General features: G+C 33.1%; 1 protein-coding gene across 1 annotated transcript; it reads left to right on the plus strand.

Annotated features, from left to right (window-relative positions):
• Positions 1 to 1,825: 1,825 nt before the first annotated feature.
• LOC141342501 (V-set and immunoglobulin domain-containing protein 10-like) lies at positions 1,826 to 13,918 on the plus strand (the record flags this gene model as incomplete). Its single annotated transcript, XM_073846959.1, has 11 exons — positions 1,826 to 2,153; positions 3,320 to 3,592; positions 5,263 to 5,529; positions 5,741 to 5,986; positions 8,027 to 8,302; positions 8,819 to 8,911; positions 9,006 to 9,218; positions 10,746 to 10,850; positions 13,590 to 13,630; positions 13,707 to 13,784; positions 13,868 to 13,918. Coding segments are annotated over 11 exons (1,971 nt in total), but the record flags the coding sequence as incomplete, so codon positions are not given.
• Between the last annotated feature and the right edge of the window lie 1,471 nt (positions 13,919 to 15,389).

The raw sequence follows: 15,389 nt of genomic DNA on the forward strand, positions 1-15,389 counted from the left end.
AGTAAATGTTAAACTTAACATTAACTAAGATTAATCAATGCTGTGTAAATTCATTCTAAGTAATATTAACAAATGAAATCTTATTGTAAAGTGTTATCAATTTATGTTTAAAGCCTTCGAGTTTATTTTATTTTTGACAATGTTCATAAGTGCCACTCTAATATGTTTATCTTAGTAAATACAGTTTAATATCTTAATATTAAGGGTTGATCGATTATGAGTGCCGATATTAAGCATTTTTATGGTTATCGGTATCTGTAATTTTCAAAACCGATTTGTCGATAAAATAATTAAAAAGCATTTGAAGAAAGTTTCAGAGCCCTTGTTATTCTTAATTTTGACATTAATTTTAATTGCCTTAAAATTATCAAGTAAATAATAATTGTCAAGTTTGCTTAACTTATTTTTTTCATTATTATTTACAACGGGTTTCCTCAATTTTTTTAAGTTAAGTCAAATTATCACTTTTTAGAGTGTGCAGAATCTGCGAAATGTTAATTATTCGACCAAAATAAGAGGGATCGTTCTTCAGCCAGGGGGTGAAAACCTTTTGAATTTGAAGATTTGGGTAAATGTAACTAATTTGGTCTTCTGGGAAATATTTAAGAATCTTCTGTAGCTTCTGAAAGGCAGTACTAAATAAAAAATAAATAAAAAAACGATATTTAAGCAAAATAAGAAAAAGGTACACATCTTCGTTCTGTACACATCTTTATTCACAAGTTCACAAGTACACAAGTTCATGAATGCCGTTTTTAGTATCTATAATATTTAGGAGCTGACCGATTATCAGTGCCTATGTTAAGCATTTTTATGGTTATCGGTATCTGCAATTTTTAAAACCGATTTGTCAATAAAATATTTTAAAAGTATTTAAAGAAAGCTTTTTCAGAGTCCTTGTTATTCTTAATTTTGACATTAATTTTCACTTTCACACCACACTTATTTGGTTCAAAATATCAGTTATCGGTCTACTTGATCTGTATTAATCGGTATTGGCATTGGCCCTGAAAAACACATTGGTCAACCCCTAATATATGGTTGAAGTAAAAATAATTGCATACACCTTGCACTGTAAAAAGTGATAAGTTGACTTAACAAAAAAAACTTGAGGAAACCTGTTGCCTTAAAATTGTTAAGTAAATAATAATTAAGTTAAGTGAATTGTCATGTTTTTTGAGTTAAGTCAACTTATGACTTTTTACTGTGCAAGGTGTATGCAAACTTTTGACTTCAACTGTATATTAAGTAGTGGTCAACTGGTGTGTTTTTCAGGGCCAATGCCAATACCGATTATTACAGATCAAGTAGACCGATAACCGATATTTTGAACTGAATATGTCTGGTGTAAAAAAAAAACATGATATTTAAGCAAAATAAGAAAAATTTGCACATCTTCATTCTGTTCAAAGGTTTACACCCCTGGCTCTTAATGCATTTTTCTTCTTCTGGAGCATCAGTGAGCATTTGAACCTTCTGTAATAGTTGCATATGAGTCCCTCAGTTGTCCTCAGTTTAAAAAAAGATGGATCTGAAAATCATACAGTAATTGTTGGAAAGGGTTCAAATACACTAAATTTGTGGGACCTGAAGGCTTTTTCAGAAGAACAGCAGGCAGTTTAACTGTTCAGGACAAACAAGGGACTCATGAAAAAACTATCACTAAACAAAAAAACACAGCTGTGGATCATTAAAGTAACAACACAGTATTAAAAAGTGTATGTAAACTTTTGAACAGGGTAATTTTTATAAATCAAACTATTGTTTTCTCTTGGACTACATGTGTAGACAATAATAATAAACAATTATTGATTTTTCCTCCCCTTTTATAGGTAATGTATGCAAACTGACCATCTCACCCACAGTACCCGTAACCGCTGAAGCTCTTGTGGGCACCAATGTGACCCTAAGCGTGTCTCACGCTGGTGTCTCTCAGCCTGAGGTGATGTGGTTCATGGGAAGCGTTCTGGTTGCCAAATGGACCGTTGGTGGTAGCCTCCCTTCAGATAATGCCTCAGCCATTTATAAACGAGAGCTAGACGGATCCCTTACTATAATGAATGTTCTGCTTCGTTATAACGGCACATACATTGTGGAAATGACTAAGATGTTGGAGGAAAAGGTCAGCGCTACATTTCACCTCTTTGTTTATGGTGAGTTTTGAGCACATGGGTGGCAACACATTATACTGATCAATTAATCAGAATTATACCTGGCTTTTGAGATCATCTGTGTTGATTGATAACTGTTCCTGATTGGCCAATTAACAAAACCTAGTAGTTTAATTGTGACCCTGGACCACAAAACCAGACTTAAGTCGCTGGGGTATATTTGTAGCAATAGCCAAAAATACATTGTATGGGTCAAAATGATACATTTTTCTTTTATGCCAAAAATCATTAGGTTATTAAATACAGATCATGTTTCATGAAGATATTTTGTAAATTTCCTGCTGTAAATATATCTAAACTTAATTTTTGATTAGTAATGTGCATTGCTAAGAACAACTGAGTACTAAGCATTGCTATTGTCATTTGGACAACTTTAAAGGCGATTTTCTCTTTTTTTTTTTTCTTTTCTTTTTTTTTGGTACCCTCAGATTCCAGATTTTCAAATAGTTGTATCTCGGCCAAATATTGTCATATATCATAACAAACCATACAACAATGGAAAGCTTATTCAGCTCTCAGATGATGTATATACCTTACTTTAAAAAAAAATTTACCCTTATGAATTGTTTTGTGGTCCAGGGTCACAGTTCAGTATCCCAAATGTTTTGAAAAATGTTTAAATCCAGAGAAATAAGCAATTTTAACTTTGCATCACCTGCCAATGCCATCATACACCCTTGATTTTCCAGTTTTATTTTGTAGAAAACATGGAAACACCAAAGACACTTTAATATGTTACTGCATGCATTTTATTAGACAGGTGACGGATACACAGTGTAGCATTATAACAGAACTTTTACACACTCAAATGTATCTAGTATGATCAAACAGTGCTGCTTTTTCCTTCATACACATGACCGGAAAAGTGGAAGCGCTCGACTTAATAAGTCTTTAATACATTCGCTCATCCATGGACATGATTTCTGCCCGAGTCCTGACAGATCGCATCGACTCTGAGAATAAAGACAACAATTTCCATGATTCCACACTCATCATCAAACTACGCCTTTGTCTCTCTGTTTGTTTTGAAAATGCGCCCTCTTGCAGTGAAACATACATATTGTGCCTTTAATAAGAGTCTTTAATTTAAACTTCATAAATGTGATTCATTTCCATTAATTGTATTCCTTGTCTCTCTTTCTCAATAGATATCATCATGAATATATCCCTGCACACTGATCCAGGAGACGCGATAGAGGGTGAAATGAGGTTTACCTTGTATTACAGCACATTGCAAGGGGAGGCCAAAGAAGTGCGGTGGTTCTTCAATGGGCTTGAGTTAAAAAATGGGCCTCATTATTTCATCAGCGGGAAGAAACTGACGATAAACCAGCCCAGCAGGAGAGACACAGGCCATTACACTGTATTACTAACTAATCCATTCAGCTCTGAGACACAAAACAGGGACATCACAGTGCTGTGTGAGTAAATATACAACCACTATGTTCATTTAAAGAAATTGATTTTTTTTAATTAAAATTAGCTGAAAATGCACTTATCCTGAAGCTATTTGAGATGTAGATTAATTTGGTTCTTCATCAGATTTGGAGAAATGTAGCTCACCAATGGATCCTTTGGAGTGAATGGGTGCCGTCAGAATGAGTCCAAACAGCTGATAAAAACATCACAATAATCCACATCAATCCAGTCCAACAGTTATCATCCTGAGAAGTGAAAAGCTGTGTGTTTATTCATACTGTAACTGAGGCATTTTTTAACTCCAAACCATAATAAGCAAAGGCAAAATAAGAGGGATCATACAAAATGCATGTTATTTTTTATTTTGTACTGACCAGAATAAGATATTTCACATTAGTCCACAAGAGAAAATAATAGTTACATTTATAAAAATGAAGCTGTTCAAAAGTTTACATACACTTGATTCTTATGCCGTGTTCCAGACAACCCGTAACCCGTGTTTTTCCAACCTTCTACCAGTGAAAGTGCACTGGAACGGCAGTCAAACCCGTGACTTTCCACTCGTGAACTCGTACTAGATCGATGGACTCCCAGTTCCGAGTTCTGACGTGACATAGCCCGCGAAACAACAATGTCAGCCCTAATGGGTGCGGTGTTTATGCAAGTAGTACACGGCGGAAAAATAGAGCTTAGGACAATATAACGTTGCAATCAAATTAATAACAATATAAAAATAATAATAATTCATAAATGTGTCCAGGCAGTTTGGCGTGACTTGCCTGGAACGCTACAAAGTTGTGAGTCGTAGTTTGAAGTGGTGATTTACCAGTTAAAAAACCTGCCTGGAACGCAACATTAATACTGTGTGGTTACCTGAATGATCCACAGCTGTGTTTTTTTGTTTAGTGATAGTTCTTCATGAGTCCCTTGTTTGTCCTGAACAGTTAAACTGCCCGCTGTTCTTTAGAAAAATCCTTCAGGTCTCACAAATTCTTTGGTTTTCCAGCATTTTTCTGTATTTAAACCCTTTCCAACAATGACTGTATGATTTTGAGATTCATCTTTTCACACTGAGGACAACTGAGGGACTCATATGCAACTATTACAGAAGGTTCAAACACTCACTGATGCTCTAGAAAAAAACACAATGCATTAAGAGCTGGAAATATCTTTTACGTGAAATATCTAATAATAAACATTTTGCAGATTCTCAAAGGGGGGTGTAGACTTTTGACTTCAACTCTATGTTGGTGGTTTTTGATGTGGCAGGACAAAAGGAGATGGACTTTTTCACTGGAGGAAGCATTATTATGGATTATTTTGGCCAGAGGCGACAGTTTAAAGTTAAAAAATTTCTTAATGATGGATTTGTTTCTTACAAACATGCATCTTTTGGCTTCACAAGATGTTAACAGATGGATTTAAGTGGATTTTTGTGATGTTTTTATCAGCTGTTTGGACTTTCATTCTGACGGCACCCATTCACTGCAGAGGATCCATTGGAGAGCAAGTGATGTAATGCTACATTTCTCCAAATCAGATGAAGAAACAAACTCATCTACGTCTTTGGATGTACATTTTCAGCAAATTTTCATTTGTGCCTAAGCTATTTTTTTAAGAGTCTTTTCAAACAGTAGCCCGTTTTATTTCCGACATCTTATTTTCCCTCTAGATGGACCCGATATGCCAGTTCTCAAGGTCAGTCCCACAAAAGCGTTCTTTGTTTCGGGAGAGTCTCTGTTCCTCTCCTGTCAGGCCGAGGGTGAACCGCCCCCCTCCGCCACATGGTTTTTCAATGGCGAGTCCATTGCAACGTCTTCAACAGGAACAGTCCATCTCAGCAATGTTAAAACGAGTCAAAGCGGCGTTTATACCTGCGTGATGATTAACAACAGAACTGGGGCGAAACTTCAGAGAAATGTCACCGTAATTGTCTATGGTAGGAGTTTGCCATTCAAATTCAAAATAAGGGAATACCAGCATGTTAAGATGTTGTGCGTCGTGTAAATATTCCCTTGATATTTTTCTGCTGACAGACAGTGCTTGGTAAAGCATTGAGCCATTCAAAGCTGTGTGTTAGAGATTTCTACCCTAGTTTAAGAAAGCCAGAATAGATGCTTTTGTTTCTTTTCTTCTTTCCATCATGTCAGAGTCTCCCAGTGGTGAGCCACAGTGTTCAGTGCAGGCTGTGGATGGAGGCGCAGCGCTGCAGTTCCTCTGTCTGTGGCCAGGTGGCGCTCCAGAAGCACAATTGTCATTTGCCAGCCTGAGCTCCAATGCCAGTGGATATGGCAATTACAGTATGACTGTTAATGACATTCAGAGGTTAAACGGACGAGAAATCAACTGTAAAGCTGAACATCCTCTAATTCAGACACACTGCAGTGTCATTCCTCGTAAGTCATGCTCTGTTGCTTACTAGAGTTTCAAATGAAGAGTTCATTTTCAAAAATCATGTTTTTTCATTGTGCATTCCAATTAATCTCCATCAAACTGCAGTTGGGTAATTTTGAAAGTAAAATAACTACAAAATTTGTGTATATATTACTTTCTTTTATATATATGTATAGTATAAATTATTAAATTATTATTATTTATTTTTAATTTTTTGTGATAAATGTAGGGGTGGGAGAGTCTACTTTGTAATGATATAAAATTTTATATTCTGTAATGTTCAAGGGAGTTTTGAAACAAAATTAATAAAAAAACAAAGTTGAAAAAAAAATAACTACAAAAATACAGCTGACACAATAAAACCATGATAACATAATTGAAAAAAACATGATTTTTGAATGTTTTTGTTATGTTACAAATGTATTCCACTTGGAATCTGTGGAATTTCCTCGTAATTTCTGATGTTATGGTGAATGTTATTTAGTAAAATTAAATTATAAATAGTAAATACATAGTATTAAGGAAAAAAAAGACTAGTAAGGAGAGGTACCAAGTACAATTAATTTGTAGCAGAATTATTAATATTTTAGATTTAGTTATGATGAATATTATTATTTAGCTTTAGAAATCCATTTCGTACTTTTGCTTTTAGATTTTTTTATGTGCTGTCTACATAGACAGTATGAAGTGTAGCCTAATAAGTGATGAATTTTGTGCAAAAAAAAATAAAAAATAATCGACAGGGTTATTCAGTAATGTTTTGAATGAAGAATTATTTGTTCTTTCTTTTATATCAATAATTATATATCAGCTTTTCTTTCACTTCTTCCATTTCTTTTACTTTGTAAGCCTAAAACTGCAGGCATTCAAAACAAGCAAGTAAATAAATAATGTAAAAATAGTCAAATAAATGAAGGACTATGACTTCACAAAACATATTTTTAATTAAATATTTTATAAATTATTAATTGTTTCTAATTAGTCCTGAATATTTTTTGTGATTTTTATTCATTATTTGGATATTTATTTTCTATTTATTTGTTTTATCTTTAACTGTATTTCTGTTCTTTCTTTTATTTATATAGACTACCAGTCAAAAGTTTTTGAACAGTAAGATTTTCAGTGTTTTTAAAGAAAGTCTCTTCTGCTCATCAAGCCTGCATTTATTTGATCCAAAATACAGTAAAGGCAGTAATATTGTGAAATAGTTTTACTATTTAAAATAACTGCTTTATATTTGAATATATTTTAAAATGTAATTTATTCCTGTAATCAAAGCTGACTTTTCAGCATCATTACTCCAGTCTTCATGTCACATGATCCTTCAGAAATCATTCTAATATGCTGATATTTAAAACAGTACATTGTTTTCAGGATTCTTTGATGAATCAAAAAATCCAAAGATCAGCATTTTTCTGAAATAAAAAAAAGCTTCTTTTTTTTTTTTTTTTAGAAATTATTACTTTTTATTTAGCAAGGATGCTTTAAATTGATCAAAAGTGATGATAAAGCCATTTACAATGTTACAAAAGATTTCTATTTCAGATAAATGCTGTTCTTCTGAACTTTCTATTCATCAAAGAAACCTAAAAACATTCTACTCAGCTGTTTTCAACATAATAATAATAATAACAATAATAAATGTTTTTTGAGCAGCAAATCAGAATATTAGAATGATTTCTGAAGGATCATGTGACTGCAGTAATGATGATAAAATGTAGCTTTGAAATTATAGAAATAAATTACTTTTCTAAATATATTCAAATAGAAAGCAGTTATTTTAAATAGCAAAAATATTTCAATTTTTTTACTGTTTTTGTTGTATTTTGGATGAAATAAATGCAGGTTTGGTGAGCAGAAGAGACATTTAAAATCTTACTGTTCAAAAACTGCCTATATAGAGTGCTTAAGAGTACATTGGCACAGTGCCATTATCTTGTTGCAGGTGGTCCTGTTGATTTTCACATGTTTACTTTATAGGATGCTTTAGAGGACAGTAATGCATTGAAACGACATCTTTATCTCATTGCATTATGTTGCAGGTGGGCCTGTGGATTTTCACTCAGTAATTTTAACCAGCGTAAATCAAGATGAACAGATGATTGTTGTGATCCACTGCTCTGCTGAAGCAACACCTGATGCCCTTGTGCATTGGATCAAGAATGGAAACTTCTTGCAAACTGGACCCAAATACCAAATCAGTACAAACACAACTCATCTGTTTATTTATGATTTTAATGCCACAACAGACCTCGACACTTTCACCTGCACTGCCATCAATCCTCTCGGAAATAAAACTGTGGACACAACACTGCTGGGTATGGATTTGTTATATATCCTTTATATATTCAAATGACTATACCACTAAAAATGGATAAAATGCCAATTAAAACAAACAGTAAATTGACTATTAAAGGTGTATTTTGTTTGCCTGTACTACCATTAATACATTTGGAGTCAATAAGATTTTTTTCTTTTGCATTAAATTAATCAAATGTCAGTTTCCACAAAAATATTAATTTTCAATAATAAGAAATGTTTTTTGAGCAGCAGATCGGCATATTAGAGTGATTTCTGAAGGATCATGTGACACTGAAGACTGGAGTAATCATGCGGAAAATTCAGCTTTGCATCACAGAAATAAATTATAATTCACTATATATTAAATTGTAATAATATTTCACAATTTTTCACATTTTTTAATCAGATAAATGCAGCTTTGGTGAACAGAAGAGTCTTAATCTGACCCCAAACTATTAAACTATTCTGTTCTGTTTTGTTAATATTAGATTCTTTTCAAAATGTGCTAATTCAATCTTTGTTTATTTTTTAAGGCCCTCAGATCTCAAATTCAAGTGTTTTCCTGAGTAAGGATCGAACAGAGGTGACTCTAACATGGGTTGTTCCTCTCACCTCTGTTATCACAGGTACATGTACTTTAAATATATATATATATATATATATATAAAATAACAAATAGTTTGCATTTCAGTGCATATTAAACGTTTGAGTATTTTCAAGGCTTTGATATCCAGATGAAGGGCCCAGAGCTCTCAAGCCCCTCTCAAAACAAACACAGCACCGCATCAGGTTTCCTCACCATCCAGTTGATGTCAGCCTCCGCCAGAACCACAAGCGTCTCAGGACTCAACCCAGAAACTGTGTACTACTTCAGGGTCATCCCTAAAGCTGGCACAACCAAAGGAGAAGAGTCAGAGCATCGGATTGGGCCAGGTGACGTGAATTGCAAAGCTTTAAATGGCTAATATCATCAGGAATCGAACTTTCCTAGATCTTTTGAGATAAAAGAGCTTGGTGTACTATGGAAAAAACACTCTTCAGTCCAAAACAGCCTTATTTCTGCACTGATTCTTTTATGAATCTGTCACAGTGGGATGCAACTTTTTAAAAAGGCTGTATTTGATATAAATGATATGCTTACTGATATAAAATTATAATTCAACTTTATTTGGAATATTTCTTGCACAATGCACATTTCTTGATATTACGTCTAAAATGTGTTTCCATATCACTATTAATAAGGATTGTATGATCTCGGTATAATGAGTCTTTAAATGCAAGATATTTAAAGTGCACAAGTAGAACTGTTGCAAGTAAAGTTCTACTTGTGCACAATTAAACTTTAGTTGGACCTCACCACTACTTGCACACAATTAAAGTACATTAGGTACAAAATTAGTTGTTCCAATTTAGCAGACTTTAAGTATAGCAAAAGCACAATGAAGTGCATAAATATATAAAGTGTATACCTACACTCTTAAAAATAAAGGTGCTTCACGATGCCATAGAAGAACCTTTTTTGACTGAATGGTTCCATAAAGAACCTTTCACATCTGAAGAACCTTTCTATTTTACAAAAGGTTATTTGTGGTGAAAGAAGGTTCTTCAGATTATAAAAAGGTAAGAACAATAAAGAACTTTTGACTGAATGGTTCTTTGTGGACCCAAAAATGGATCTTCTATGGCACTGATGTGAAGAACCTTATAAAGCACCTTTATTTTTAAGAGTGTACCATGAAATACATGTATTTTTTTCACTACGGAAGGGCGTTTGCATAAAAGTCTAGAGACTAAATAAATAATAATAATAAATTAAATTCTTTAAAAATGTAACTTTACATTTAAGGATCAGAGAGAGGGATCAGGAAAAACAGGGAAAAAAATACATCCTACACTATGTTTGGGATTAATAAGATTTTTAATGTTTTTGAAATAAGTCTCTTATACTTACCAATGCTGTGTTTATTTAATCAAAAGTGCAGTAAAAAACATTAAAATTGTGAAATCGTATTACAATTTAAAACTGCTGTTTTCTAAATGAATATATGTTCAAATGTAATTTATTCCTGTGATGCAAAGCTGAATTTTAAGCATCATTACTTCAGTCTTTAATGTCACGTGATCCTTTAGAAATCATTCTGATATGCTGATTTGTTGTTCAAGAAACATTTCCGATCATTATCAATGTTGAAAACAGTTTCGCTGCTTCATATTTGTTTGAAACTGTGATATATTGTATTTTTTAAGGGTTCTTTGATAAACTAAAAGAACTGCATTTATTTGAAATAGAAATCTTTTGTAACATTGTGTCTTTACTGTCAAGTTTGATCAAATAATGTGGGCTTTCTAAATAGAACTATTATTTCTTTAAAATTCTAAAATCTTACTGATCCCAAACTTTAAAATGGTAGTGTATGATATGTCTCCTAAAGCTTGTTGTTGTGTTGATGTGTTGTTCAGCTCCTGGACTCAGTGGAGCTGCTATTGCTGGTATCGCTGCTGGTATCCCCTGCGCTCTTTTTGTCCTCTTCATTGTGCTGGCCTTCATCTTTTGTAGCAGACGTGGTGAGTGGTGCTTCCTTCAGCTGTCTAGAGCTCAATCAGTAGAGCATGGTGCCTGCAACACTATGTCATGGGATCAATTCCCAGGTAACACTTATTTGCAAAACATAAACAGTGTGTCACAAAAGTCAGTACACCCCTCACATTTCAGCAACCATTTTAGTAAATCTTTATAAGGAACAATACTATAGAAATGAAATTGTATATATTTTAGAGTAGTCAATGTGCAGCTTGTATAGCAGTATAGATTTATTAATTACTTAACATACAGCCATTATTGACAAAATAGCTGGCAACAAAAGTGAGTACAAAAGTGTTGCTGGGATCCTCTTCCACTTCTCACGGACCTGCTGGGGGTTAGCCACATGGTGCTTCTCCACCTTACGCTTGAGGATGCCCCACAGGTGCTTAATAGGGTTCAGGTCTGGAGACATACTTGGCCACTCCATCACCTTCAGCTTCATGTTCCTCAGCAAGGCAAGAAGTCATCTTGGTGGCGTGTTTGGGGTCGTTATCATGTAGGAAAACTGCCGTTCTGCCTAGTTTCTGGAGGGAAGGCATCATGTTTTGCTTCAGAATGTACAGTACATAATGGAATCTATGCTTCCCTCAATGAACTGCAGCAATGAAGTGTTTGACTGTAGGCAAGACACAATTTTCTTGGTACTCCTCACCAGGGCATCTCTACACATGCTGGACACCATCTGAGCCAAACAAGTTTATCTTATAGCCTCATCAGACCACAGGACATGGTTCCAGTAATTCATGCTCTTGGACAGGTTGTCTTCAGCAAACTGTTTTTGGGCTTTCTTGTGGGATTCAGCTTCAAATGAGGTTTCCTTCTGGGACGACGCCTATGCAAACCGACTTGTTGCAGTGTGTGCCGTATGTTCTGAGCACTGACAAGCTGACCTTCTATTTTTTCAACCTTTAAAGCAATGCTGGCAGCACTCATGCATCTGTTTTTTGAAGCCAGGTTTCGCACCTGACGCACAGAACGAGTGCTCATTTTTTCCCAGAGTATTTTATTATGGAATGGCTTCCAGCAACTGTTTGGTTATCAACATTCTTCAAAATATCGACCTTCATGTTTAACAAAAGAAAGAAGCTCTTACAGGTTTGGAACAACTTGAGGTTGAGTAAATGAAAACAGAATTTTCTTTTTTAGGTGTACTATCCCTTTAAGTCACTTAAGATAAAAACATCTCCCAAATGCAAATCCCAAATGTTGCTCAGTTAATACCTAAGCATATAAATCTCCAAAATCTACAGCCAGTCCGTACATAATGATACATTTATGTTTTCAATTATTGAGTTTAAAAAAAAATTGATTTCAGAATTGTGACCCTGGACCACAAAACCAGTCATAAGGTTAAATTTTACAAAACTGAGATGTATACATTACATGAAAGCTCAATAAATAAGCTTTCTATTGATGTATGGTTTGTTAGGATATGACAATATTTGGCCGAGATACATCTATTTGAAAATCTGGAATCTGAGGGTGCAAAAAAATCAAAATACTGAGAAAATCACCTTTAAAGTTGTCCAAATTAAGTTCTTAACAATGCATATTACTAATCAAAAATTACATTTTGATATATTTACAGTAGGAATTTTACAAAAAATCTTCATGGAACATGATCTTTACTTAATTTCCTAATGATTTTTGGCATAAAATAAAAAATGATAATTTTGACCCATACAATGTATTTTTGGCTATTGCTACAAATATACCCCAGCGACTTAAGACTGGTTTTGTGGTCCAGGGTCACAATTATTTTTTAATTCAGTACCATGATGCAAAGTGTTGAGGTTTTATGTGTAACCCTGAACCACAAAACCAGTCTTAAGTAGCATGGGTATATTTGTAGCAATAGCAAATAATACATCGTATGGGTCAAAATGGTCAATTTTTCTTTTAATGCCAAAAATTATTAGAATATTAAGATATTTCCTACTGTTAATATATGAAAACTTAATTTTTGATTAGTAATATGCATTGCTAAGGTCTTCATTTGGACAACTTTAAAGGCGATTTTCTCTATATTTAGATTTTTTTTTTTTTTGCACCCTCAGATTCCAGATTTCAAATAGTAATATCTCAGCCAAATATTGTTCTATCCAAACCATACATGAATGGAAAGCTTATTTATTCAACTTTCAGATGATGTATAAATCTCAATTTCAAAAAATGTACTCTTATAACCGGTTTTGTGGTCCAGGGTCACATATCACCCTAAAAAAAACTTATAGAATAAAAATTTCCTGTTACTGAATAATATGGCAATTTGCTGCCTTAATGAAATAATAAATAAAATAAATAATGTGTGGTCACCAGGATTATTTTAGTATAAATAGTGTACTATAATATTTTTGTGTTAATATTTTGAATTAGATTTTATTTTTATATTATCTGTTTTAATTAAAAAGTTGTATTCATTTTGTTTTGTTTGTGTTTTTTTATATTTGTAAATAGTTTTTATTTAGCTCTAGTTTTGGTTAATTTAGGTAGATGTAGTTATCCTTGGCAACTAGCTGAAATAAAAGAATCATTTAAAAAATTGTAATATTATATTTTCCTAAATAGTTAATATTTATTTTAATTCAAACAATGATTTTTTTATGGTTTTAGTTAACCAATAGTCACAAATATGTGTTGCATTTTACAATAGCTTCAAATGCAGCTCATTCAATCTGAACTAATAAATGAATCTGTTCAATGACTCTTTTCCTCCACAGATCGAATCCCCAGGTATCCTGTCTCAAGAGCAGTGGAGAAGGTAAAAGACGTCATTGTTGTGTCATTGTGAGCCTGTTCTTCATCTTGTCTGAAGTGTCTTTTTTTTGTCTCTTCAGGCTGCAATCTCTCAATCTACTCTGAACCCTCATCGTCTGCTGAGAGCCAGACTGAAGCCTGAGTACAGACGTCAACAGGTACCCACTGACTCATCTTCAGCACAAAATCATTGAGAGGTAAAGCCTTTTGTGTTTACTGACTGTTTTCCCATATTTTGCAGCCTGAGCGATTAACTCCTTTGCCTTCTGTGAGAATGGCCACCACTGTCTAAATCTGAGAGGATGTGAACTCACTCATATGTAACCTATAACCTAATCCAGGACATTTGTTGACATGTTGCAGCCCAGGCTTGAACCAGTGTCATCCACGTGAGCACCAAAGCTACTGTTGCACCATTTATTCTGTCATTCTAAATGTATTTTAAATTCATATCAATAGTATGTGAGCACTTTTTGACAGTTTCCGTCATTTATTCTGAAAAAAGTAGTATTTTTGTTAAGAAATTAATACTTTTATTCAGAAAGGATGCATTAAATTGATCAAAAGTGACAGTACAGAAATGTATAATGATTCAAAAGATTTCTTTTTTTTTTTAATAAATGCAGTTCTTTTGAATAATCAGAAATGTTTCTTAAGCAGCAAATCAGCATATTAGAATGATTTCTGAAGGATCATGTGACACTGAAGACTGCAGTAATGATGTAGAAAATTCAGCTTTGCAGCAAAGAAATAAATTATGTTTTAAAATATATTCAAATAGAAAGCAGTTATTTGAAATTGTAATATTATTTCACAATTGTTCTGTTTTTACAGAATTTTTTGATAAAATAATTGACTTTTCAAAATGACATTTTCCTAAAAAAAATATCTGTGATCTCTGGAGTTTCAGCAAAGATGCATTAAATTGTGTAAAAATGACATTTAATATTACAAAAGATAAGTATTTCAAATAAATTCAGTTCTTTTGAACTTTCTATTCATCCTAAAAAAGAAGTATTACATTTTCCACAAAAGTATGAAGAATTAAAACATTGATAATAATTCTTGAGCAGCAAATCAGCATATTAGAATGATTTCTGAAGGATCATGTGACCCTCAAGACTGCAGTAATGATGCTGAAAATTCAGCTTTGCATCACTGGGACAAATTACATTTTACAATATATTCACATAGAAGATAGTTATTTTAAATTGTAATAATATTTCACAATTTTCCTGTTTTACAGAATTTTTGATCAAATAAATGACTTTTCAAAATGACATTTTGAAAAATATCCGTAATCTCTGGAGTTTCAGCAAAGATGCATTAAATTGTGTAAAAGTGACATTTATAATATTAAAAAATGTATATCTATTCAAATAAAAGCTGTTCTTTTGAACTTTCTATCCATCCTGAAAAAAGGTACTACATTTTCCACAAAAATATGAAGAAATAAAACACTGATAATAATTCTTGAGCAGCAAATCAGCATATTAGAATGATTTCTGAAAGATCATGTGACACTGAAGACTGCACTAACGATGCTGAAAATTCAGCTTTGCAGCAAATAAATAAATTACATTTTAAAATATATTCACATAGAACATGGTTATATTAAATTTTAATAATATTTCAGAATTTTCCTATTTTTACTGAATTTTTGATCAAATAAACGACTTTTTGCCAAAATCTCATCTGGAGTTTAAAAATCTCAACAATGTCTTAAACTTTGCTCAAATTAAAAACTTAATATGAAAACATTC

This window comes from Garra rufa, chromosome 9 (genome assembly GCF_049309525.1).
Source record: "Garra rufa chromosome 9, GarRuf1.0, whole genome shotgun sequence".
Lineage (NCBI taxonomy): Eukaryota > Metazoa > Chordata > Actinopteri > Cypriniformes > Cyprinidae > Garra > Garra rufa.